At 45.7% G+C, this 27,143-nt stretch overlaps 1 protein-coding gene across 2 annotated transcripts; it reads right to left on the bottom strand.

Annotated features, from left to right (window-relative positions):
* Positions 1 to 12,987: 12,987 nt before the first annotated feature.
* Positions 12,988 to 23,313, bottom strand: TMEM171 (transmembrane protein 171). 2 transcript variants are annotated; one of them, XM_068535494.1, is made up of 4 exons: positions 23,197 to 23,313; positions 19,577 to 20,283; positions 15,490 to 15,631; positions 12,988 to 13,251 (listed from the first exon to the last, which is right to left on the bottom strand). In XM_068535494.1, the coding sequence occupies exons 2-4, from the start codon at positions 20,214 to 20,216 to the stop codon at positions 13,056 to 13,058; spliced, it is 978 nt and encodes a 325-aa protein (XP_068391595.1). In that variant the 5' UTR covers positions 20,217 to 20,283; positions 23,197 to 23,313; the 3' UTR covers positions 12,988 to 13,055. The 2 variants fall into 2 exon arrangements, with proteins under 2 accessions (XP_068391595.1, XP_068391596.1); XM_068535495.1 differs by lacking the exon at positions 23,197 to 23,313 and adding an exon at positions 22,064 to 22,142.
* Between the last annotated feature and the right edge of the window lie 3,830 nt (positions 23,314 to 27,143).

The following is a 27,143-nucleotide window of genomic DNA, read 5'->3' as shown; positions in this document are numbered from 1 at the left end:
GAATTCCTTCTCTGTGTAGTTTTTTCCTCTAAAATGTTCTACCCTGCAAATTCCAGCTGCCTCAGCCTCCCTCCCCCCCCACCCCCCGTTCAGTGTCTGTCTTGTCAGCTCAGTGAGAATGCTGTATACTGTTTGCATCACCCTCCCTGGGTTGGGAATCCAGCAAATGCCTCTGGTAGAAAACCTAGATGATTGTAGGGCTCACCTTGTTTGTTTCCTTTCACTCTGTGCTGCCACTTACTTCATGTCTAAAAACAATTATTTCATATATCCAGTGTTCTAATTGTGTATGGCAGAATAGCTAGCCAGTACTACTTATTCTGTCATCAGTGGAAGCAGAGGAGTCATTGGTCTCGTTTAATTTAGAACAGGGGTCTAAACTTTTTCTGAAGGGCAAGATAAAAAATATTTCAGATTGCTGGGCCACACTGTTTCTTCTGCAATCACTCAACTGTGACACTGTAGCACAAAAACAGCCATAGATAATCCATAAGCTAATAAGCGTGACTATGTTCCAATAAAATTATATTTACAAAAATAGGCAACTGACCTGTTGGTCATAGTTTGGCAACCTTTGATCTAGAACAGTGCTTCTGCCCCTTTCTCCCCCATGACATAGACTTTTTCAAGAGTCCAAGCCAGTCATCTTATTGAATTCCCCAAATTCTAGATTCATCTAGTTATTTTCTCAAGGTATTGTGTAATGCATTCCTTCATCCTCTATATTTTCTATAAGCTGTTAATTAGGTCAAGAGGCTTCATGAGAATCAGTTTAAATATTTTGGGGCAAGAATGATTTCATAGGTAATGTTGGGAATATTAACTTTTGAAAAAGCATCATCTAAGTTGATACAACTGCACTTCAATCATAGATGAATTCCTTCACTCACCCATCCATCATCCATCCATCCTCCATCCATCAAGGAGGTTCTACAATGAGCTAACCCTCTGCCATGTGTGATGCTGAGTGCTCTGAGGGATACAGTGATGTGGTCCAGTCTTCCCTCAATGATTAGGTGACAGAAAAGCACAGTGCTAGAAAAGCCAGTGCCTCACTCTGTCTTTCTGGATCAGAGCCAAAGGGCTCACTTCACCTGAAATAGTTGTAAAAATACAGATTCACCAACCCCTAAGACCCGGTGAAATAGAATCTCTCGGCAAGGTCCAGAAATCTGCATGTTAATCAATTCCATTGTTAAAAGAGGTCAAAGGAAAGCAGGTTGTGATGAAAGTTAATTCCTAAGGGGAGAAGCCATCCACCTGGGAGGAGGCTGCATTTTCCTCTGATTTACCAGAAAGGTAGACATACCGGAGAGCCCAGGGTTCTGGCAGTCCTTCAGTTACAAGAGAAAAAGCATTCAAGCCTTGGGGACTATGATGATTTTAAAATATGCCACAAATTCTATGGGGTGCCTCCCTTCAAAAGGTAAAAATTAATTCCTCTCCCCTTGAGAGTGAGCCAGACTTAATGACTCGCTTCTAACAAATAGGTTATGGTGGAAATGATAATGTATGACTTCAAGACTAAATTCTGAAAAGCACTGCAGCTTCCTCCTTGCTTTCTCTTAAACCTCTTGCTCCAAGGGAAGCCAGCCATCATGTTGTGAAGACACTCCAGAAGCCCTATGGCTGTCCCCAAGAAGAGCAACTGAGCCAGCATCAACTTGCCAGCCCTGTGAGGGACCATCCCAGAAGTGGGCTGTCCAGCCCCCAAGTCAATTCAGAGGACTGTGGCCCTGGCTAACATTTTGACCACATCCTCCTAAGAGACTATAATCCAGAACAACACAGCTGAGCTGCTCCTAAATTTCTGACCCACAGAAACATGTGAGATAATATATGTTTGTTCATTTGGGGATAGTTTCTTATGCAGCAATAGGTAATTAATAATTTAGAGACATCACACATAGTTTTAGAACTACTGCTGGGACGGTGCCGGTGAGCCCCATCTGCCATTCCATTTGAAGCAGCCAGCTTGAGAACATCACCACGTGGGGCTCTGCATGCTTTCCTGTTGGACACATGTATATTCTCAACTGGCTGATGACCTCACAGTGAAACTCCCAGGCAGAAACCTATACCCGGCCTCCAAAGAATCAGGAGTTGGAGCATCCACCCCCTGGGTGAACTGTGTTTGGAGATGATGCCATTGCCCCTTCCTTACCCACAGAGTATTCTTTTGAGACTTCTGTTTGAATGGAAGGCAGCTGGGCAGCCCCACTCCTGACTGGGGAACAGCTTTTCTCAACGTAGAGCCAACAGAACATGTGGGTATCAAAACTGCCATCTTTGTTGCGTTAACACCATGTTCTAACAAAACCAGCTGACTGGCCATGATTCTGAAAAATAATGAAACATTGCTTTGGTGCCAAAGTTCTCTAGTCAATTTGATAGGACCTATGAAGAAAGGTTAAATTTTAAGGGATCACCAACATTTTTTGGTTTAGAGTGAGTTTTGGGGTGAGGGAGCAAGGGACAGTATTGCAATGTTTCCTTGTTGGTTTGACTTTGTGTTTTATTGGGTTGGCCAGAAGGTTTGTGGTTTTTTTCCCGTAAGATGGCTCTAGTAGCAATTAGTTGTCTTTAACTTCATTCAAAACAATTTTGTTAGATTGTATGTGACAGCTGTCATATAAGCGTGCATTTAAAAAACGACTTATCAAATTTGGTGAATTTTTGTGTAGCATTTTAATAGTGAAGATGGAAGAAAAAAGCAACATTTTTGGCATATTATGCATTATTATTTCAAGAAAGGTAAAAATGCAACTGAAATGCAAAAAAAGAGTTGTGCAGTGTATGGAAAAGGTGCTGTGAGTGATCGAACGTGTCAAAAGTGGTTTACGAAGTTTCGTGCTGGAGAATTCTTGCTGGACAATGCTCCACGGTCAGGTAGACCAGTTGAAGTTGATAGCGATCAAATCGAGACATTAATTGAGAACAAGCAACGTTATACCATGCGGGAGATAGCCAACATACTCAAAATACCCAAATCAAGCGTTGAAATTCATTTGCTCCTTCCTGGTTATGTTAATCGCTTTGATGTTTGGGATCCACACAAGTTAAGTGAAAAAAACCTTCTTGACCGTATTTCTGCATACAATTCTCTACTTAAACGTAATTAAAACGTTCCGTTTTTAAAGCAAATTGTGACAGGCGATGAAAAGTGGATGCTGTACAATAATGTGGAATGGAAGAGATAGTGGGGCAAGCGAAATGAATCACCAAAAGCCACACCAAAAGCCGGTCTTCATACAAAGAAGATGATGTGTATATGGTGGGATTGGAAGGGAGTCCTCTATTATGAGCTCCTTCCGGAAAACCAAACGATTAATTCCAACAAGTACTGCTCCCAATTAGGCTAACTGAAAGCAGGACTCGACGAGAAGCGTCCAGAATTAGTCAACAGAAAACGCATAATCTTCCATCAGGATAACGCAAGATCGCATGTTTCTTTGATGACCAGGCAAAAACTGTTACAGCTTGGCTGGGAAGTTCTGATTCATCTGCCATATTCACCAGACATTGCACCTTCGCATTTGCATTTATTTAGGTCTTTACAAAATTCTCTTAATGGAAAACATTTCAATTCCCTGGAAGACTGTAAAAGGTACCTGGAACTGTCCTTTGCTCAAAAAGATAAAAAGTTTTGGGAAGATGGAATTATGAAGTTGCCTAAAAAAATGGCAGAAGGTAATGGAACAAAAGGGTGAATACGTTGTTCAATAAAGTTCTTGGTGAAAATGAAAAATGTGTCTTTTATTTTTACTTAAAAACCTAAGGCACTTTTTGGCCAACCCAATATATCTCTCTAATAGGTACAAGTGAAAAGTTACTTTGCTTGCCTCAAGAAAGAATTGAGTTAAATTTAAAAAAAAAAAAACAAAAAACCCCAAAACTAGACTACAACCCAGTAAATAATGAGCAAAGAATATAAACAGATAGATCACAGAATAGTCAAAAAGCTCTTAACCTTTGAAAAGATTCTCAGTCTCACTCATAGGTAGAGAAATGTAAATTAAAACTGCCCTGAAATATGATCTCTTGCCTAGCAGATTGGCAAAAATCCAAAAGTTGGATTTGGATAACACACTCTATTGATGAAGCTGTTAGGAAATAGGCACTTTTACGTATTGCTAATGAGACTGCAAAATGGCAGACACCTTATGGAGGAAAATTTGGCAATATCTAACAAAATTACATATGCATTTACCTTTCAAGGTAGCTCATTTCTAGAAGTTTGCACTGAAGATGCACCTACTCAAATAAAAAACAACATAAGCAGGTTATTTATTGTGACATTATTTGTAATATTAAATGATTAGGGGACTTCCCTGGTGGCGCAATGGATAAGAATCTGCCTGCCAATGCAGGGGACACAGGTTCGAGCCCTGGTCTGGGAAGATCCCACATGCCGCGGAGCCACTAAGTCCGTGCGCCACAACTACTGAGCCTGAGCTCTAGAGCCCGTGAGCCACAACTACTGAGCCCAGGCGCCACAACTACTGATGCCCACACACGTAGAACCCGTGCTCTGCAACAATAGAAGCCACCGCAATGAGAAGCCCATGCACCGCAACGAAGAGTAGCCCCCGCTCATCACAACCAGAGAAAGCCCACACACAGCAACAAAGACCCAACATAGCCAAAAAAAAAAAAAAGATCAGGAACAACCTAAATGTCCATAATAGTTGACAAACTATGGGATAGTCACATAACGGGGTACTATGTAGCTATTACCAAAAAAAATGAGAACGATCTCTACATATGGAATGATTGCCAGGAGGTATTTATTAGATGAAAAAAGCAAGATGCACAAATGTAAAATGGATGGCTAGCGGGAAGCAGCTGCATAGCACAGGGAGATCAGCTCGGTGCTTTGTGACCACCTAGAGGGGTGGGATAGGGAGGGTGGGAGGGAGGCTCAAGAGGGAGGGGATATGGAGATATATGTATATGTATAACTGATTCACTTTGTTGTACAGCAGAAACTAACACAACATTGTAAAGCAATTATACTCCAATAAAGATGTAAAAAAAAAAAAAGCAAGGTGCTGAGCAGCATATATTAGTACATAAATAAATAAATAGATATATAAAATACTATATATTACACACTATATATTAGTATATATAATAGTATATATTATATGCTATATATTAGTATATATTGTAATATATTAGCATATTATATACTATATATTAGCATATATATTGCAATATGTATTATATGTAAATATAGATTGTGTGTATATATGTACATATATAGATATAGATATAGATGTAGATATATATAGCTATATATGTGTATATATGTATATATGTGTGTATATATATATACACACATATATACATACATATATATACACATATATACATATATACATACACGTATATGTATATATACACGTGTATGTATATACACATATACATATACATATATATATACACATATATATCAACAAAGAAACACTGGAAGTATATACCTGAACTTAATCAAAATAATGATGACTTAGAAGGGGTGGATGGAACAGGGTAGATAAGAAAGGGGTAGAACCAAGACTTTTTTTAGCACATCTTTTCAAATAGTATATGTTTTATGTGTTCAAAAATTAAATTAAAATTAATCTTAATACTGAATATTAACGGGAATAAATGACCCTAATTGTATATCAAATCAGTAACATAAAAGCAAAGAAAAATAATTATCTAAATGACTTTCAACACAGTACTCTAAGTTTACATATGTGCTTAAGTCAGATATATTTTAAGGATCTAAAAACTTCAAAAAATCTTTTACTTTACTCAGTAGTTTTAATGGTAGTAGTATTGAATTGTAATTCAAACAGAGAAAGAATTCCAAAGCCAGCAACCTACTATGGAAAGAGGAGACCCTTATAGAAGCTGGACCGCAATTCTGGCTTTTATCCAGAGCCGAAGGGCACCCCAGAGATGGGCTAGGACGGGAGCAGTGCAGCGACCTGCCCAAGGCCACACACGTCTAACCAGGTGGGAAGTTCCCGGCCCAGCACACAGCCATGAAGGACACAGGCCCTTGTGAAGGACATCAGGCTCTGCCAGATTCCACCCGTGGATTGCAAACAACTGTTATAGTATTCATGGAGAGGCAGCGGGGAAGCAGCTCAGCCCGGTCTGGCACCTGCAGAGCTGTGCTCCGGCTCCCACCCTGCAGGCTCCTATGCGAAAACTCCAGCTGGACAAAAAGCGCTGAGACAGCAGAGCTTCAGGGCCTGAGGAAGGAAATCTTGGAGCAACTTAGCACCCAAAGGCCTGAAGGAAGGCAGGAGCACCAGAGGGTGTCTGGTTGGGCCTGGGAGACTTGACAGACGGGGAAGTGATTACTTCCTACATGGGGTCTGGGCCACCAGGAGGACGCTGAGCTTGAGGAAGAACCATAGCCCTTGTAGAGACCAGGACCTCCCCAAGCCTCTCCATCCTGCGGAAGAGACAGGCCTCTGCCTTTGTGAAAACTCCTAATAAATAAGCCATTTGGCTCACCCAGCACCTGTAGGCAGGACTCACTCACTCATTCAAAGGCCTTTAAGGAAATGTCTTACGAGTGATTTGGCACATGACAGCAGTGGTGGCTCATCCACGCCCACCAAACTGCCCTGCCCAACTTCCGCACCTTCAGGCCTGAGCAGGCTCCAGGAGAACACACAGAGCAGTTAAATCACCACCTAACTAACTCCCTTCCTCCTCAGGTTGCTGTCTGCCACCCTGCCCCATCCGGGAGTGAGGGCATGAAGTCACCCTGCACTCCCAGCATTGGCCACACTCAGCCAGAGGGCTGGGCACCCCGCTGAGCGAAGCAAGACACAGATAGCCTATCCAAGCAGTCACATGCTTCGCGCAGCAGGAATCTCCGCCCACCCCCCCAAAGCATTCCTTACTAGCAAAAGCTGCATCCATATCCTCCCCTTTGTTCCTGTTGGGGTACTCAGATTGGTGGCAGCATGCATGATACTCCAGGAATTCCAGGTATGCAAGATCCCAGGAGGGCCCATGGCATGAAGCAGCCCAACCATGCATGGTTGCCCACTAACAGTGAGAGGACATTTCACCCCTCCGGCCCAATCACCACCCCTACAGTGTGCTTCCCGACCTCTCTTTCCTTTGGAGAAGCTTCTACACCAGAGGCTCAGGGATCTGCGTTTCCTGTGTCCAGGGTGGCAGCTGGCAGAGCCCAGCCCACCACACTGACTGGTCCATCAGGGGCTGGAAGGCACTGAGAGGAAGGAGCCCTGTCTGAGGCAGTTTTCAAACTTCTGCCCACTTGGACAATCTCAAGCATTTTCCATTTCAACCCAGCTAGTGTTTTCCTCTACTCTGCCTTATCCTGATAAATGTCTTTGATGCTTCCAGTTGTAGACATGTAGCCGTTGACCTCTTCCAACACAAAACCATGCTTTTCTTTAAAAATGAGTCCAAATTTCCCCAGTCTGGAAATACAGGAGGAAAGGGCAGGAGGCACGACCCTGCCTTTGTTTCCACACTCCCTTGGGGCTCTCTCATGAATCACGTGCAGAGTTGCCTAGAAGGCTAGGACTGGGCAACTGTGTGAAGCCCCCATCAGCACTGGGGTCTAACTGGGGACCAACATCCTACCCCTCAAAGACCTTTAGCACAGGCTGGGATGTGTAAACAGGACCCTCCAGAAGGCCTTGAAGTCACCCTCCAGAAGGCCTTGAAGTCACAAACAAGGAGCTCATGATCCCAGATAATCTAGCCCATAAGGTGCTGCCTCCACAGTTTCCCTCTGTTGTCCTCACAGGAAATGTTTCCCAGATTCCCAGACAATAAACTTTACCCCCCTGGAGATTTGGATGCATTAGGCCAGTCTGAAATGGGACTCAGGAATTTAACTTTTTCAACAATCATCTTGATTCTTATCATCATGGATCCTTGCAGTTCCAACCAAACTACCATCTCTCTTCTGCCCACATAAGGCTGCCTTCCGAGGTCTACTTCCTGTCTCTGGATGCATTCCTCTCCTGTGAACTGCCCTGGAATAATGACCCCCTTCAGGAGAAACCCACCACTCACATGGCCTCAGTCCTCTACACATTAACCAGAAGGCCAACAGTCACGTCACACAAGGTTGTCACAGAGCCCACCTTAACTTTTTTTTTTACTTTTTTTTAAATTGAAGTACAGTTGATTTATAATGTGTTAATGACTACTGTATAGCAAAGTGATTCAGTTATACATATGTACACATTCTTTCTTTAATATTCTTTTCCATTATGGTTTATCATAGGATATTGAATATAGTTCTCTCTGCTATACAGTAGGACCTTGTTGTGTATCCATTCTATACATAAAAGCTTACATCTGCTAACACCAACCTCCCACTTCATCCCTCCCCCAACCCCCTCCCCCTTGGCAACCACCAGTGTGTTCTCTATGTCCGTGATTCTGTTTCTGTTGCATAGATAGGTTCATTTGTGTCATATTTTAGATTCCACATATAAGTGATATCATATGGTATTTGTCTTTCTCTTTCTGACTTACTTCACTTAGTATGATAATCTCTAGTTGCATCCATGTTGCTGCAAATGGCATTATTTCATTCTTTTTTATGGCTGAGTAGTATTCCATTGTATATATGTACCACATCTTCTTTATTCATTCATCTGTGGATGGACATTTAGGTTGTTTCCATGTCTTGGCTACGGTGAATAGTGCTGCTATGAACACAGGGGTGCATGTATCTTTTTGAATTATAGTTTTGTCTGGATATATGCCCAGGAGTGGGATTGCTGGATCATGTGGTAATTCTATTTTTAGTTTTCTGAGGAACCTCCATACTGTTTTCCACAGTGAGCGCACCATCTTACAATCCCACCAATAGTGCAGGAGCGTTCCCTTTACTCCACACCCTCTCCAGCAATTTGTTATTTGTAGACTTCTTAATGATGGCCATCCTGACTGGTGTGAGGAGGTACCTCATTGTAGTTTTGATTTGCATTTCTCTAATAATTAGCAATGTTGAGCATCTTTTCATGTGCCTACTGGCCATCTGTATTTCTTCTTTGGAGAAATGTCTATTTAGGTGTTCTGCCCATTTTGGGGTTGGGTTGTTTGTTTTTTTGTTGTTGAGTTGTATGAGCTGTTTGTATATTTTGGAAATTAAGCCCTTGTCAGTCTCATCATTTGCAGATATTTTCTCCAATTCTGCAGGTTGTGTTTTCATTTTGTTTATGGCTTCCTTTGCTGTGCAAAAGCTTGTGAGTTTGATTAGGTCCCATTTGTTTATTTTTGTTTTTATTTCTATTTCCTTGGGAGACTGACCTAAGAAAACATTGGTATGATTTATGTCAGACGATGTTTTGCCTATGTTCTCTTCTAGGAGTTTTATGGTGTCATGTCTTATGTTTAAGTCTTTAAGCCATTTTGAGTTTATTTTTGCTTATGGTGTGAAGGAGTGTTCTAACTTCATTGATTTACAGGCAGCTGTCCAGCTTTCCCAACACCATTGCTGAAGAGACTATCTTTTTCCCATTGTATAATCTTGCCTCCTTTGTAGAAGATTAATTGACCTTAGGCGTGTGGGTTTATTTCTGGGCTCTCTATTCTGTTCCATTGATCCATATGTCTTTTTTTGTGCCAATACCATACTGTTTTGATTACTGTAGCTTTGTAGTATTGTCTGGAGCCTGGGAGGGTTATGCATCCTGCTTTATTCTTTTCTTCAGGATTGCTTTGGCAATTCTGGGTCTTTTATGGTTCCACATGAATTTTAGGATTATATGTTCTAGTTCTGTGAAAAATGTCATGGGTAATTTGATAGGGCTAGTGTTAAAGAGGCCAACTTTAAATGCCCTTCTCCTCACTCCACTCCAACTTTTCAGATGGAAATTGGATGAACACATACTTACCTTCCCCGTCAGCTTTCATCCTCTGAAAACTGTTCATTGGCCTGCCCATTCCTCCATAGCTCATAGAAATACCAAAGGGACCTTACCTCGTCCCTTCAGTTTCATTAGAATTTGTTGATTGGGTTAGTCCACTTAACTGACCTCCAGAGGAGGACAAAGACATCACAAGAAGGGGTTTTCATAGTGTAGAGGCAGCATGGTAGCACCTGGCGTGGGTAGTTCCACCTGAAGTTGCCGAACTCATCACTATTTTCATACCTCCCAACGCCATAGGAGGAAAATCTGGAGTAAGAATTCTTATGCTCCTGATAATGTTTGGTGTTCAAAACAATACATGAAAAGATGCTCAAAATTATCAGTCATTAGGGAAATTGAAATCAAAACCATAATGAGATACCACTTCATACTCAGATGACAATAATAATAACAGAAAATAAGTGGTGGTGAGGATGTGGAAGAATTGAACTTTTGTACAGGGCTGGTGAGGATATAAAAAGGTGGAGCCTCTGTGGAAAACAGTGTTCAGTTCCTCAAAAACTTCAAGTTCATGTATGATCCAGCAATTCCATTTCTAAGTATGTACCTAAAAGAGTTGAAAACAGGTACTCCAACAAATACTTGTACATGAATGTTAATAGCTACACTATTCACTACAGCCAGAAGGCAGACACAGCCCAAATGCCCATCATGAATACACTGTGGCGCATACATACATGGAATATTATTTAGCTCCAGAAAGGAATGAAGTACTGATACACATTACAACGTGGATGAATCTCTAAAACAGCATGCTAAATGAAAGAAGGCAGACACAAAAGTTCACATATTGTATGATATGACTTATATGAAATACCCAGAAAAGGTAACTCTACAGAGACAGAAGCAGATTGGTGGTTGCCAGGAGGTAGGGAGGAGGGAGGGAGTGGGGAGTGACTACTTACTAGGTATGGGGTTTTATTTGGGGTGATGAAAATATTTTGGAATTTGATAGAGGTGGTGGCTGTACAACGTTGTGAATGTAACAAATGCCACTGAATTGTTCACCTTAAAACGGTTACTCTTATACGATTAATTTCACATCAAAAAAAAGTTAACACATATAAAGAAAATAAGTAGCAGACCACCAGATGGGTTTTCAGAAGCTATCATCCTTTGCTAGAACCTTGATAGGCAAAGAATGCATCTTCGTATGACTAAATGATTCGTCCCAGCTCAGCTGCCCACGATTCAGTCCTGCAATAAACATCTCACGCTTGGGGACACCTTTCATTGTTGTGGCTTCGTCTGTTCCCACTTGGCTGAATACTGCGGAGACTGATGGAGGTAAGGCAGACTTCCCCAACCAGAAGGTCCAACTTATACCTAAGCATGGCTAACTGCCATTTAAGTTTACTAGCATATAAAAGTAAAATGCCCAGTTACAAACCCTAACTTTGAGCCATTAAAAATGCTCTTGATTATATATGAGAACTCGTAAGTGTTTAATTCTACCTAGAAGTTTCAGCTTAATCATTTTAAGCAAATAACAGCAGAAGGAAGTGGTGATAATCTACCCTTTGTTCTAATTTTAAAATGTGAATAATTAACCTTCCAGGAAAAAAAAAGCAGAATTTTAAGAGCAGTTCAGTCCAATAAATGTCCAGTTTAGAAACAGATCAGTCCTGCTGGTACAGACTGTTACCTCTGATTTATTGCAGTGGCAATTCCCATGAAATCAGTCATTACTTCAGTTAAACTATTGGAGCATTAACGCCCTTAAGTTCTGCTTTCAGGCACTTAAATGCTGGATAATACTGATTTTTATGGGGATTATGGCTTGTGGTAAAAGGCCTAAAATGTTCATTTTTGCTACATCAAATTTTGTTAACAAAAATGCTAAGTTCCTACAGACTTTAGATTCTAAAAATCAGTTTTTCCTGGGTAGAACTGATAATACTTAGTGATTATTTTTTAAGGTTTATATCTAGAAGTAAATATTTATTATTGCACCCAACTATATAAATTCTTTTGTTCAGCAGTAGCTTTATAAGAATAAAAGTTGGTGGTCCAGAAAGTCGGGCACCTTATAGTACAGAAAGACTCATCCCTCATGAACCTCTCCAGGGGAATCTAGTTACCAAAGTGCCCCAAGAAATTTCTTCTCCAAAAATGTCACATCAGGGCTTCCCTGGTGGCGCAGTGGTTGAGAATCTGCCTGCCACTGCAGGGGACACGGGTTTGAGCCCTGGTCTGGGAAGATCCCACATGCCGCGGAGCAACTAGGCCCGTGAGCCACAACTACTGAGCCTGCGCGTCTGGAGCTTGTGCTCCGCAACAAGAGAGGCCACGACAGTGAGAGGCCCGTGCACCGCAACGAAGAGTAGCCCTTGCTCGCCGCAACTAGAGAAAGCCCTCGCACAGAAACGAAGACCCAACACAGCCAAAAATAAATAAATAAATAAATAAATAAATAAATAAATAAATAAATAAATAAATAAATAAAATTTTTTAAAAAATGTCATATCACTATAAGAAGGCTTTATGCTGGTAACTGCCCCAGTGAAAATTACCTAGTTACCCTAACTACCTTCTTTCAGAATGAAAAAAAAAAAAAAAGAAAAAAGGAATAGGGAAAAGAGGAAGAAGGAGGAGAGGGAGAAGAAAGGGAAGAAGAGGAGCAAGAAATAATAAAGAAATGAGGAAAGTAATCTGGTTTCTCTGCCCCAGAAGCAATGAACATTGGAAACCCAATGGGCCAAGCTAAACATTAACCAGTACTTTTGGTTGGCCTTTGACAGCACAGGGTAGAGATATGCACCTGGCTTTCAGAAACTAGCTAGATGGGTTCAAAGCCCAACCTCACCATTTAGAAGCAATGTGACCTTGAATAAGTTAATGAGCCTTTCTGAGTCTCTGCTTTTTCATCCAGCAACACAAACGATCCCCCCCACCTCCCACAGTAGGAAGCGTCAACGAGAGAAGCATCTTGGATTCCCAGCCAGAGGCACTCTGCCTCTCCTGTGGTCTGAGGCACTGACAGCTTAATCTGGAAGGTTTGTTATTGATGTTGATACTACACCAGGAAGTCAGGACATAGCCGATTCTGTTGTATTTTTTATTAGAAAAACAAATTAAATAGTGATTGATTCTATAAAAAATTGAACTGGAGTCCATGGCTCATGGTGGGGAAGGCTCAGAAGATGGAGACAAGGATGTGGAGGCAGCACTTTCTTTTTCTTCGTATCTGGGAGGCAATTCGGATGAGAGATAGGGAGTGTGTGAGGTCTCGGAGGATGAAGCAGTCCCAGAAATAGTATATATAGATTCCCAATCTCTCTCAGAGGCTGCGCCTTGGCCCTCAGGAGTCGGGATCCTATGAAGAAGGAGAGAGAACATGAAAGGGAGCAGAGGCACTGAGTCACATGCCTTAACTACCAGGTTCTTTTCACATGTTTAATTAGATGCATTTGGAAACATTTGCAAGGGTCTCCAGAGTAATTTCTTCCATATTCTATTCTGCAGAGATATGTTTTGATTTCTTACCCCTTCCTGTCCTTAGAGCTCATGGTTACTTTAAGACTGTCTCACTCCTTTTGTCATTTCCCTTGTCACTGAAAAGACGTAGAGTACAAACACACAGATGCCTTCTGAAAAGAACATGCACACACACAGTTACTCTTCTCTGCTATTTCATCTTCTGAGACAGCTAATGGAAGGTAGACAGACTTATGCAAAGAGAAAATTAAATCATTAAGCCAAAAACTTGAAGGAAGGCAGGAAGATGTACTGGTTAATGGAGTGGGGTCTAGCAAAGGGAAGACCTGCATCTGAATTTCCACTCTGCTGCTTTCTAGCTGTCTGATCTCAGGCAAGTTACTTAACCTCTCTAAGCCTCAGTTTCCTCATCTGTAAAATGGGGATGATGACAGTGCCTACCTTCTAAGTAACTATGAGAATGACCTGAGGTAATGTAAGAAAAGGCAGACTCTGGCATAGCAACAGCAGTAGGAGTAGTTTTTAGCAGCAGTAGAAATAGACATTTATTTTAGGGCTCTGGGAAGTTCATCACTGGAGAAAAGAATACAAAAATTCACTAAGAGAATTCTACAAATGTCCAGAACCTAACCTCCCTTTCACCCACACAGGGGAACTCCTGCATTCATCCCTGGTCAGATCTCCAGCTCATCATCCGGTTTGAAGTACAAGAACATGTGCCGTGAAACATGAATGACCAGGTATGGCAGCCCCTGTCCCTAGCACACTCATGACATCTCTCAGGTCCTGCTTCTCACTGCTTTCAAAAATGCACGTGTCTCAGTGTCTCAAAAGTCACTTTTCACTGAGTCCTGCTTTGCCCTGTGAGATTTTCCAGTGATCCTGCCTCCACTTCTTACACCCTGGTGTCCCATTTGGGAAGGTACGGAGCCTTTTCCAGCCCTGCTCGTCCCTGATGCTTCCCAGAACTCCTTCCTTTCACGCTTTCCCCGCCCGTGCATTCTCCACAGGTCTCTGAGGCCTTGCCCTCTTGGTTTCAGCAACCTCTTTGCCATTTCATCTCCAGTACCCCATCTCTCTCCCAAGACCCGGCCCATCCGGTCTACCTCAAAGGCCCACACCTCGCTCTCCCTCTACTGCAAGCCAGCTCACCACCTTCTCCCACTTACACAGGCCCCGTCTCTGTCTTCCTCAGTCAGGGACATTCCCTGTCCCTGTCACTCACCCTTGACATCATGATCTCTGCTCTTCGTCCCTGCCGTCCTCCACAGCAGACATCCACACACACTCCTCCCTTTCTGACCACCCCAGTCCCAGGCTCCTGTCACCTTCAGCCTGTCCATGAGAGTAGGCTTCCCACCGGTCTGGTCACCCCCAGCCTTTCCCCATCACGAGCTGTGCTAACCATTGCTCGGATCCTGTTGCCGTGACTCCACAACCTTCAATGGCCTCCCTCTGCCTCAAGGAAAAACACTTATATTTACACTGTTTCATCTGACCCCAGGTACGCCTCCAAATTTGTGGCATGTGGAAAGCATGGGGGCTGGGGATGGGCGTCTCATATTTCTCATCGGTCAATCTGAGAAGGCTCTGAGGCCCAGGGAACAACTTAACATTGAGGGGAGAAGCCTGGCGTGGTCAAGTCAGGGTGCAGGTTGATTTTAGCCGGCCACTCAAGTACCTCCATTAGACACTGAAATGCTCTGTACCTGCTGGAGGTCCCCTGGGACCCTCACCCCTCCCACAATCTAAAGCAGCAAAGCCTAACTTAGCAGGGGCCTCCTGGGTTCTCCTCCAGCGCTCGGGACGGCTGATGGGTTTGTGCAGCATTCTGAGGATAAGCCCCGCTAGGACCACATAAAGATGCCTGGAGAAGGCTGCATATTAACCCGGCATAACCACTTCTATAATTTTTAACTTATGTGCTGCCCAAAGTTTCCTGAAAAGTCCTAGGAATATTAAGGCAATAATTCTGGCATAATGTCAGCCAAAAAGATACTCATACTTGGATGGCTACACCTCTACCATAGCCTTAAAGCTGACTTGGCCTGAATGTAGACATAGGCCTGAAAAGGTTAAACTTTCCCACTCTTGACGTTCAAACGGAAAGTCTTACCTATAGTTAAAAAGACTGTAATATGAAGGTGGATTTTCATCTGGGAGCAAACTGTCAGCCCCAGGACTCCGAGTAGCTGCAGAAACTGAAGACTCAGGAAAGTAAGGTGGCGGAGGGGGTGGAAATATGATCACGGCATCACCTAAGGAAACACAACATTTCATTGACGATAGATGAGTAATAAATGCAAGCAAATGAGCAAGAGCCAAAGAAATTAATTATATATTTGGCCCATCTATAGAAAAGGTCAAGACACCAGAATTTAAAAGTGAGCCTATCCAATTTACAGAGACGGAGAGCAGAGGTTGCCAGGGGCTGGAGGCTAGGGCGACTGGACTTAGTGTTTAACGCAGGCAGGGTTTCTGTTCAGGATAATGAAAAACTTCTGGGAATTGATCACGGTGGTGGCTGTAAAACATGGTGAATGTACTCAATACCACTCCACACTTTAAAATGATTCAACTGGTAAATTGTATGTTATGTCTATTTTGCCACATTAAAAAAAAAAATAGTGGGCCTATATTTCATAGCAAGTCTGAGCTAAAGCATGTCTGTGAAGCATTTGCTAACAATGTTCCTTACCTCCCCTGGGATGTCTGCTGCTACAAAGCTTTTCTCGTTTTCTACTTACAATTTTAATTCTTCAAAAGTTAGCTGTTGGATAAAGTGCCTCCGTTCCTCAAATGCAGTTTCAACCTCTGAACAAATGACCGTACAGCCACAATGCAGCCCATCATCCCTATTTCCATACTTGTGGTTTATGCACTTGAAGAGCTTTTTTATCTACCAACGTTTCTTCTAAGCTTTACAAAACAAAGTTAAGCTCAAAGAAAAGCTTGGGTTTTTGTTTTTTGTTTTTTTGTTTTTGCATTTCTGTTGGTACTGTTCACTCCAGAAGACATCCCTGTGTTTGGGCGAGGAGAACTGGGGACCAGATGCAAGCTCTAACTTGATTCCAACACAAAATGTACCAGATGAGTGGCCCAGAACCTTCTAGACATGTGGGCGCCACTGCAAAGAGGTCTGAGGGCGGCCTCTGATAAGCTGGCAGCACCAAATGACAGCTCGGGAAGAATGAAAGAGGAAAGAGGACTTTACTTCCCTGCAGGGAGGAGACGCTTTGTACTGGGGGCAGAGCTGATGCTCACCTAGGTAGCGGCAGGGTTCTCTAAAGCTCCCGGCGTTCCACTTGCCAGTTCCCACCAAGCGTGGCCCTGAACAAGTGATGTGCCCTCTCTAGGCCTCCCTCAGCCACCACATCTGTAAACTGCAGGCTGTCACTGTACCTGCCTCAGAGGACAGGTAGGAGGACTGGATTTGCGCGCGGGGTTAAAACGGTGCTGAGCACAGAGCAAGCTCTCTCAACTGTAACACATCCTCAAAGGGACTTTCTGCACAACCACCAGCAAGTGCCACCTATTTGCATACCTGAAGAAACATTCCCAACTGGCAGTCTGGCCAGTGGTTCCACTCTCCACCTTGATGCCTCAGTCGCCTCCCCAGAGGTAACTCAGCCCTGCAGAAAATGCATTAACTCCATCTCTCCTTCTGCAAGGAGATGGCGGTTCAAGCTTTTAATATACGTCGCTAACCGAAGCTGGAAAAAGCAGAGTGGTTGTCTTGGGATTCTCATTTAATTTTTTCAGAAGGTCTTGGTAGGTCAGAGGAAGGTAGGCTGAATGTTCGCTTTAACTACACATTGTAGGACAAAGGATCTGGAAACAAGCCTCTAAAGCAGGCTGATCACCTATCAAACACAGACAAGGAAGTACTCAGAGTCTCCAGTTATCTCTGAGGCTTATCGATCCCTCTGCCAGGTCAGCTCCCAGCCCTCTTGCTCTCCCCGGAAAGTCCCACGCCCCTGGGGTTTCCCTTCCACTATGTCCTGAAAGACTTGATGTCCTCTGTGAGTTGACCATACACCTGCTTGTGCATCCAGGGTCCAGCACTAGGTGTGCCCACCATGCAGATATCATGCATCTTGGTTTCTCTCTTCTGTCTTCCATTCTGGGAAGAGCTGCATTCTGGCACTTAGCCAAGAACTGCCTCTTAGCACCCCAATTTCCCTCATGAGGCAGAGCTGACCATTGACAGACAATGCCTGGAGTCTTAACAATTGTACTAAAAGGCATGATTTCTAAAAACGTAAACCCTATTCCACAATACCAAAGGAGAGAAAGACAATGGGATAGATTTTCACAGGTTTGATAGGACTTAAACAGTTATGTGGAAAAGATTTTAAACTATGCAGTGCCAACATTAGGACAGAACCGCCCAGGAGTCACTCCAGCACAAGCCCTGCTCCCTGCCGCCCCCCCCATTCCAACCACCAGGAAGAAGGCTGGGCCCCAAAACTCCCTGATAGTAAACCCAAAGGACACACCTTGAAATGTTCCCAACTAAGTGGAAGACCATGAGCGTCTCATGAGTGTATTTACTTGGACCCCACTGTGTTCCCCGAAAGAACTAAGAACATCTATAATATTGGGTGAGCCCTTTCGTCATGTAACGACAACCCAGGACACCTGGTGAAGGATGAAGCCTGCAGAAACAGAATTACGCAAGTGCCTGGGGAGGGCGCTACGCAAGGGCCATAGCATACGCATGCCCACGGCCTCGGTTAGGATCCTGGCTCTGCCACTTGCTAGTTTGTGACCTTGGGCAAATTACTTGGGATCCCTGACCCTTGGTTTCTTTACCTTTAACATGGAGACACTAAGAGCATCTGCCTCAGTGGATTGTTGTAGGTGTGTATGAATTTCACACAACAGGCCCTTGACGAGTATGCGCTAAAACACCTAGATGGGTATTTGGCCCAAGAATAAGCCCTATATATTTGTTAGCTATTATTAACATATAACTAATATTGATGTTGTCACCGTAATTATATAAACGCACAAATAAGTAAGCTGGGAGCTTCAACCCTGGCTGAACACAAGGATCGCCTGTAAATCCATCTGCCCCTCCTTTCTGAGGCCAATACCATGCCAGGCCCACAGCCCAGGGAATCCCCACAGTGAGTACCACCAGCTCGACAGACAGCCCCACCCGCGAGAAACATCTCACTCGCCACCTTCCTTCCCTGTTCCTTCCACGGTTTCTGCTCTGTAATCCTCTTTGCCCACCCAGCCTTTTACATGTTAAGGCTGTGGCTTCAGAGTGGGAGACTGAAATAAAACAGTGATTTGCAAAAATGAGCAGCGATGGGGTGTTTTCTTTGTCTGTGTGAACGTGAGGCCAAAGCTACTTGATATGGTTCTGTGGGGACCTGACTCTGGGAAATGGTGATCCAGCTCTTCTGCAGATCCCTGAGGACCCAAAGGGACTCTCTAGGCACTCCACGGAGGAAGGAAGCGACAGGTGCTGTCACATTTCATCTTCGTCTATGCCACTGCTTCCAAACCTTGCTCCGACCCTGAAGCCAAGGATGAAATTACAGAAGATGAAGAATGATGCGGAAAACAGTACAGAAGACTCCCTCAAAACACGGAAGACCAATGCACTTGTGATAGATTCAGAATCCTAGATATTAGTGCTGACAGGAATCTTAGAAATGCAGTGCTCATTTTATAAATACATAAAGTAAGGCTAGGAGAGGTGAAGGACTTCCAAAGACAGCCAGTCAGGGATGACCAGGGATGAGAACCCACGTTTCCAACAACCAGAAGTGCCGTAAGTGTTTGGTGGGAGAATAACAGGGGAAACAGGGTCACTTGGCAGGTACCTTAGGTTTTAGAAGGCTCCCAGGCTATCCTCAAGGAGCCTCTCACTTTCCTCTTTATTTGCCCTGTGACCTTAGTGAAGGTCACAAGTTAATGTCCCAATGCTTTTGCTAGATCATAAGGAATTGCTGGGAGGAAATGATGTGCTCAAGGATTCTTATGGGGATAACTACAGCAGCAGAACTGTGTCTGTGTGCATCTGCGTGCGTGTATGCGTGTGTGTTTGTGAGAGAGAGAGAGAGAGACACAGGGACAAAGAGAGAGAAGGAGAAAGGGAATCTAGGCCAGACCCGGGAGCAGCTCAGTGAAGCCTTGATGCTACAGCCATGGTGATATGAACAAGAACAGGAAGGACAGCCACCCACCTACAGTGACCTGGACGGGCTCCATGTTCTGGGTCTGTCTCTCTTCACTTTCGGAAGCATCCTGGCCCACATTCAAGTTGTTTCTCTTCTTAACATGGGCAACCACGAAGAAACACAATCCCACAAGCACAATCAAGGGTCCCAAGATCTGCAGGGACAGGAATCCACAGATCTGGGGCTCTGAGTCAGCAGCGTCTGTCTCATTCAGCGGTTCCTGCGCCCAGTCTGAGCCGCACCCGGGGACCCAAATGCCCAGTACACTGATGAGCATACCGCTCGTCAGGAACAGAAACCCAAAGATGAGACACTGGACAAACTGGCGGCTCTCCCCGCAGAGGAAGGCTCGGTCGGAGGCCCCCTGGTTGCCTCGCAGGCGCTCCTCACTTCTCTGAAGTCGTGCCCGGGAGCGGGCCAGGACCACAGCCCCCAGCCCAATCACGGCACACGCGGGCCCGGCGATCTTCAGCACCATGCTGCACTCTGGGAGGGTTTCATATTGGCATGCCTGGAACCCAAAGATGGACAGCAGGACTCCCACACACAGCAGGATGGCACCGATGACAAAAAGGAAGAAAATGAGCTTGGTGACACGCCTGTCTCCCTGGACCCCATCTGGCTCGGCAGCAGCTGCGGGAGACATGGCCAGAAGAGGCCACTTCCCCGAGGTGGGTGGGATGTGTTCCTTCCCTTCAATGGTTTCAACAACTCTGCAGACATAACCAAACACCAGATTAAAGTAGGCGCAGGTATTCCTGACCCGCCCTGTTCTTTCTCCCAGATCACACTAGGATGAAATCATAGGGAACAGAACTTTGTGCAACTGATACACTATAGCACAATGAGCTGGTTCATGAGTCAGAGGAACTGGCATTCAGAAACTCCTGAATATGTAATTTTATAAAGATATGCAAGAAGGGCAAATGCAATTACCATGCACCTAAGAGTATCTTGAAAAATCAAAACCCATGCAACAAAAGTAACTGGGTGTGGCTCTTCCTGTTATGAGTCTTAACAGACTCACTTCCCCAGGCCAAAAAAAAACAAAAACAAAAACATAAAAACAATGGTGAGTGAAGGAAGAACCACAGGGATTGTTTCTGATTTACAAACATCCCACATTTCATCACAGCTGCTATGAGTATTTCCAAGTCGGTAAATTTTCGTTCAGTAACTAACTTTCCATTTCCTATTTTAGACTGCAGCAACTTTCCATTCCATGCTTTATCCTAAGGCTACACCTACGGGAGACCCAAGTTTCAACTGAATGGGAAGGCGGTTCAGGAACACAGTGAGTTTGGTGGATTTTAAGTTAATTCTGTCAAAATGTGACTCTTGAGTTCTCAAACAGGCACACATTGGGGCTGCCCTGAAATCTGGTGGCCTGGCTGCTTGGTTCTGGGATAACCCACGGGGGTCTGGTAGCACCTTGTCCCCCAGGTGGGCAGGTGGCCTCTTGCTCACCCTCTTCCATGGTGCCACCCACTTCCACAAAAAGGTTTAGACCCAGTTAAAAATAAGCAGCCGATAAAATCACCAGTTACAAAACACTAAACAGCAACAGAACGTGACTTTGAAAGAAGAGTATACATGAAATCAAGTGGGAAATCACCTTCCATAAGACCACCCAAGCCCGGTACTTCAAGGGTCTCATATATTAAAGGTATCCCGAGCAGTGGGTAAAGAATTGTCTACCTTACACACCCTGACTTTATTATCCAGTTATCTTGTCTTACTCTAATGAATGGAATATTTTTCCAGGACCCTTCAAGTTGGGGCACGCAAAAAGACAACCCAAGTGTAAAGAACATTTTCACTTGCTCAAGGAAAGAAAACTTTAAAAATATTTTGTGCCACTTGCATCCATGGTCACATGAAGGAGCTCAAGATTGAGTCGCTAAAGCCAAGGCCATCTTGACAAACCCAAATCGTGTCCAAGTAGGGTCAGGTTAGGTAAAGAAAGGAAACAACCGGTCTTATGCTAGGAAGTGCTTTTCCAGGAAAAAGTAAGATACAATCAGAAGGAAGTTGGAGAAAGAAGGAAATAGAGGTGGGAAACAAGCTTCCGCGTTAAACTTGGACAAACTATATTTATGACGATGTAATTAAGCTGAAACAAACATTTAAAGTATTGCACAAATTAAAAAAAAATTCTGAGTCCTGTAATATCTTTTGCTGGTCTGAAGATATGAATGAGGGGTGACTCTCTGCCACAAAGTCCTATCAATTCATTGTACCTTGGGTTGATACCTTGACTTTGTCGTGAGTCACAAGGCTTCAACTGCCTTAAGGCAAATTCCCCAATACTAGTAAAGCCTAAAACTGGATCTGTAGCTTCCTTTCCATGGACTCGTGGACTAAGCACCTGGCATAGGTGTTAATCCCCCACCCAAAATAATACGTGGGTAGTTCGTTCTCTCTCCCCTCCCCCCCTCCCACAGATGCGCTCACAAACTGACTCAGAGACATCTTTTCCACATACCAACCTACATTTCATTTCCCCAAAGCCAAATTCGCCTCCCCAACGCTGTTTCCCAAAGGACATTTCCAAATCAGCAGCGTGTCACCACGTCCAAAGCTCTCTGTGTTTGGGTACTGACGCAAAGGGAGGCAAAGTCCTTTACGGGAAAGAGCCTGGTGGGTTTAGGGAGCCGGAGCGCAACACCAGCCCGGAGAGCTCGGCGCGCGGCTCCCGCGGGCGCAGGTGCAGTGCGGCTCCTCCGCGCTGCGCCGCTCCTCGCTCCCAGCCTGGACCCCAAAGCTCAGCGCCCGCCCCGCGGCCACAGAGCGCGGGCTCCCGGGGTGCAGAGGAGCGCGGGGCCGGGAGCGCTTAACTGAGGCTCCGTCCTGCGAGGGCGCTGCCTGCGCCGGCAGTCGGCGGGCAGCCCGGCGCCCGCCTCCACCCGCAGCCTCCCGGGCGGCGGACCGCACCGCACACTCCCACCTGCGTGTCCCGGCGCAGAGGGCGGGCCGCGCGGTGTTTACGGAGGAGGCGGTGCCGGCGCGGGCAGGGCAGGGAGGACTGGCGGGAGCTGGCCGCCGCCGGGTGCTGCCCTTCGGGGGCCAGAGGCGCGCCCGGCTCCGGGGTGGAGAGCGAGGGGCGGCGGACCGGGCGGCTTCCGCGTCCGTGACCGTGCGCGCGAGGAATCCGGGAAAATGCCCCCCTTCCTCCGCCTCCTCCTCCTCCTCGGCTCGTGGCCCTGCGGGCACGGGGCGGCAAGTTGGGGTTCTCCTGGCTGTCCCAACTCGCGAGGCGACGGTCGCGGTCCGGGCGGCGTGAAGGGAGCCGGTTCCCTTCCGGGCCGAGGGCCCAGAATTTGGGCAGGGGGTGGGGAAGAAAGGGCAGCGCCTGTCCCCCTTTTTGGTGAGGCCGCCGCCCAGGCAGGGGTCCCCGCGTTCCCGCCGCCGCGCCCTCTGGGACGGGTGCACCCGGGGGCCTGTGGCCCTCCTGCCGCTCCGGAGACCTTGGCTGGGGTCACTGGGGCTAGCCCCTCGCCGCGAGCTCCCCGACGAAGAGGTTATAGAGACACCAGGTCACAGAAACGTGCGCTCCATTAGCGTGTGAGACAAGGGTCCTCCATGCCCGAAGCGTACAGGCATTCGGTCCTAGCTCCGAGACTCACACGTATGGTCGTCATGGTCGTCGCAGTCCCGGTTTGCCATCGAACCTCCTTCCCGGTTCTCAGTCGCTAATGATTTGCCGGACTTAAACTGCTCCCTTTCTCTGCCCTTGAACCGGGCGTTTGGGGATGGGTTTGCTAATCCCCGTGGTACTTGTAACCTGCCCCGTGACACGTGACATGGAATCAACTGTGCCAGTTTCCACATCAGAGGTCAGGGCGCTGTGAAAGGTGAGTCAAGAGCTCAGCCCAAAGAGGGGAGTGCCATGAGCCCTGCGGCCTTTCCCATCCCTGGCACTTCTCCCTGGAGTCCTATCCACTTTGCCTGAAATCAGCCCAGTCATGAGTTAACGCCAACTGCCTTAACTTTTTGGAAGTGCGAACACCTTGCATACCTGATACAGCAAGTTGTTCCCAGTCGTTTTTCACTGCAGTAAAGAATGAGTTGGCTTAGCTGATTACAGAAGGGAGAAGGAGACTCAAAGAAGGGCTCAGAGGGAGGCAAACAGGGAATGGTGGCCACCTGGGTTCTGCAGGTTGGCGGGCTGGGTGGGTAAGACAGGGCTTCATAAGGGACGCAGACTGGGCAGGGTCTAGCGGGAGGGATTTGCTGGGCCACTTGACCCAGTGGCCAAAGATTATTACTATCTTGAATATCAACACCCCTTGCTCTGGGCCAGGTTCTGTGTTGCCTGCTTTACCTACATACAGCCTGTGGTTCTTTGCTGTGTGTCTCCAGCAACTCAGAGAAGGTTGCAGGCAGAAGACAATAGCGCAGCTAAAAAGGTCATTTTTCAGCTGAGGAAACCACAGCCCAAAGATGTAAAGCGACCTCCACAGATGGTTAATGTGGAGCAAGGGCCTGAACCAGGTTGACTGTCCCTCCTGGGTAAGTCTGTCACCCAAAGGACACACAATGCCACAAACTCAGAAAATGTCTTTTTATCCTGTGGCATTTTTATCCCTACAACAGAACAGACGCTATCCCAAGGACATTGTGGCAATCTGTGTCCGGGTGGAGCTATCCTGGTCAAAGTGTCAGGTTATACCACCTGCTGGAAGGGCCTCAGAGCACGCCCAGCTAACGAGCAAATAACCAGCAGTGGCGATCACACAACAGCAGCGGGCACGCAGCTTTCTAAGAACGCAGCCCTGACTATAGGATTTGCCTCCCTACACAGGTCTGCTAGCAATTCCTTTCTGTACAAGGGGGTTTCCTTTTCCTTTCCCTAATCATTCTTTCCTTCTCCCCTATTTGAAACTCAGTCTCTGGCCACGTCGTGTGCAGACCTGCAAGGGCCCTGTCGATACAGCTGCCCCTCTGGTGCCACATGACTGCAGGCTGGCCACACATGACAGATTTGAATGTACTGGCACCAAGGACAATCAGATTAGCCTCCACTTGGGATGTCTGCCACTTGGACTGTTTGTGTCTTTTGGAGCCTGTTTGACTAAATTAAACTCCTTGGAAACCAATCATCGGTCATGTATGAAAGACATACCCACCAGCATTCAAGGTGCTTGTCTTTGTAACCTGTTCTTAAGAAAGAGACTGAATGACCTTGTCACTATCTAAAACCTGGCGGCCTTTTCCAGCCCATGTGATAGTGAAAAAAGATCAGCCCAGGCCGAGTCCTTAGAAAAATAGCATCAGAACAAGCTTAAAAAATGGATGAATCTTGAATTCAGGTAGTGAATATGGAGGGTAAAGCTGAGGAATGCAGCAAAAGCTTGAGAGGAATGAGAAAGCAAGCATATTGACTATCTATCATTGCATAAGAAATTATCCCAAAATGTAGAGCTTTTTTAAAAATTTATTTATTTTATGTATTTATTTTTGGCTGCATTGGGTCTTCGTTGCTGTGTGTGGGCTTTCTCTAGTGGCGGCGAGCGGGGGCTACTCTTTGTTGCGGTGCGCTGGCTTCTCACTGTGGTGGCTTCTCTTGTTGTGGAGCACGGGCTCTAGGCGCGTGGGCTTCAGTAGTTGTGGCGTGCAGGCTCAGTAGTTGTGGCTTGCGGGCTCTAGAGCACAGGCTTGGTAGTTGTGGCTCACGGGCTTAGTTGCTCCGCAGCATGTGGGATCTTCCCGGACCAGGGTTTGAACCTATGTCCCCTGCATTGACAGGCAGATTCTTAACCACTGCGCCACCAGGGAAGCCGCCAAAATGTAGAGCTTTAAACAACGAAGATTTATTCTCTCACAGTTTCTGAGGGTCAGGAGTCTGGAACAACTTAGCGGGGTGGTTCTGGCTTGGGATCTCTCATGAGGCTGCAGTCAAGCAGCTTGCTGGGGCTGCATCGTCTGAAGGCCTGACTGGGGCTGAAGGACCTGTTTCCAAAGTGGCTCTCTCCCATGGCTGTTGGCAGGAGGCCTCAGTTTTTCACTATGTGAACCTCTCCACAGAGCCGCTTGAGTGTTCTCATGACATGGCAGCTGGCTTCCTCTAGGGTGAGTAATCCAAGAGAGAGCAAATGAGGAGGAAGCTGTAGTGCTTTTTATGACAGTCTCTGAAGTCCCACACCATTGCTTCTGCTTTATTCTAGTCCTTAGAATTGAGTCACTAAGTCAGGGAGAGAGGGATTAGGCTCCACCTCTTCAAGGGGAGAGTATCAAAGAATTTGTGAACATATTTTAGAACTGTCACAGAGAACTGTGGTGATATTTGGGGGAAGAAGGGAAGAGCACTTCAGGCAGAGAAAACAGCAAGTGCAAAGGCCCTGAGACAGGAGCAGGCATAGCATATTCAAGGAAGAACAAGAAGCCAGGGTTGCTGGAGTAGGTAAGCAAGGGAGAGTGGAATAGGAGGAGGTCAGTAGGGCTTGGTGGGCTACTGTGAGTCCTTTTTTTTTTTTTTCTGGCTGTGCTGCGCCACTTACAGGATCTTAGTTCCCCGACCAGGGATTGAACCTGGGCCCTCAGCAGTGAAAGTGCAGAGTCCTAACCACTGGACTGTCAGGGAGTTCCCTGTTGTAAGTACTTTGAGTAAGATGAGAAGCCTTTGGAGGGTTTTTTAGCTGAATGTGATGTGATCTGACTTATTTTAAAAAAGAAAACAGAGGCTTCTGGGTGAGCATAGCCAGAGGAGGAGGAAGTAGAGATGAAGAGACCATTTAGGAGGCTATTATAAATAACCTGGGAGAGAGATGACCGTGGCTTGTGTTTGGAGGTGATAAACACAATTGGATTCTGTATATATCTCATATAATACATCTCGAAGATAGAGTCAACGGGGTTTTCCATGGACTGAATGTGGGTTTTGACTCCAAGGTTTTTGACCTGAAGAACTGGAAACATGGTTCTGGCATTGACCGAGACTAAAGGCAGGACAAGTTTGAAGGGGAAGCTTCACAGTTCAGTTTGGGACATGTTAACTTTGAGCTGTCCATTAGACACCTGAGTGGAGAAGTTGAGTAGGCAATGGAATATATATGCCTGGAGTTCAGGAATTCTGGAAGGAACAATTTCCTGTGGTCTGCCAGTGATGTTTATTACAAAATCAAGAGGGCTGGGCCCATCCTCTGGAAGAGCTTACACATGCATATGTGGCTACTGAGGGCTCCAAGCAGGCATAAAGCAAGGGGCAGACTGATGCCTAACAATCCCCAGGGCACTGCCAACCTGGAGAAGCAGCTCAGGACAAGTGATTGGCTCAGGGTTCTAGAATTCAGTATGGCCATTTTTCAGGATTCACAAGATTGCAGAAAGACAATTCATCAGTTGAGTCTGCCAGCTTCTGGTTTCTCGTTTCTCTTTTGGTTGTTCTCTGGTTCTGCCCCCAATTAACCTTGGCACCCAGAGGCATGCATTCCTCTCTTCCAATTCCTGACATTTCTTGAGCCTCCCCTGGGGCTGGTGTACAGGAACTTGCTCTCGAGTGCTTGGTCTTGGATCCATGTTTCAGCTAATATTCCCAGGACTCCCAGTGACGCCTTTGAACCGAGCTGGGCCC

Source organism: Eschrichtius robustus, chromosome 2 (assembly GCF_028021215.1).
Source record: "Eschrichtius robustus isolate mEscRob2 chromosome 2, mEscRob2.pri, whole genome shotgun sequence".
NCBI classification, from domain to species: domain Eukaryota; kingdom Metazoa; phylum Chordata; class Mammalia; order Artiodactyla; family Eschrichtiidae; genus Eschrichtius; species Eschrichtius robustus.
This window is presented reverse-complemented; position numbering and strand designations above follow the sequence as displayed.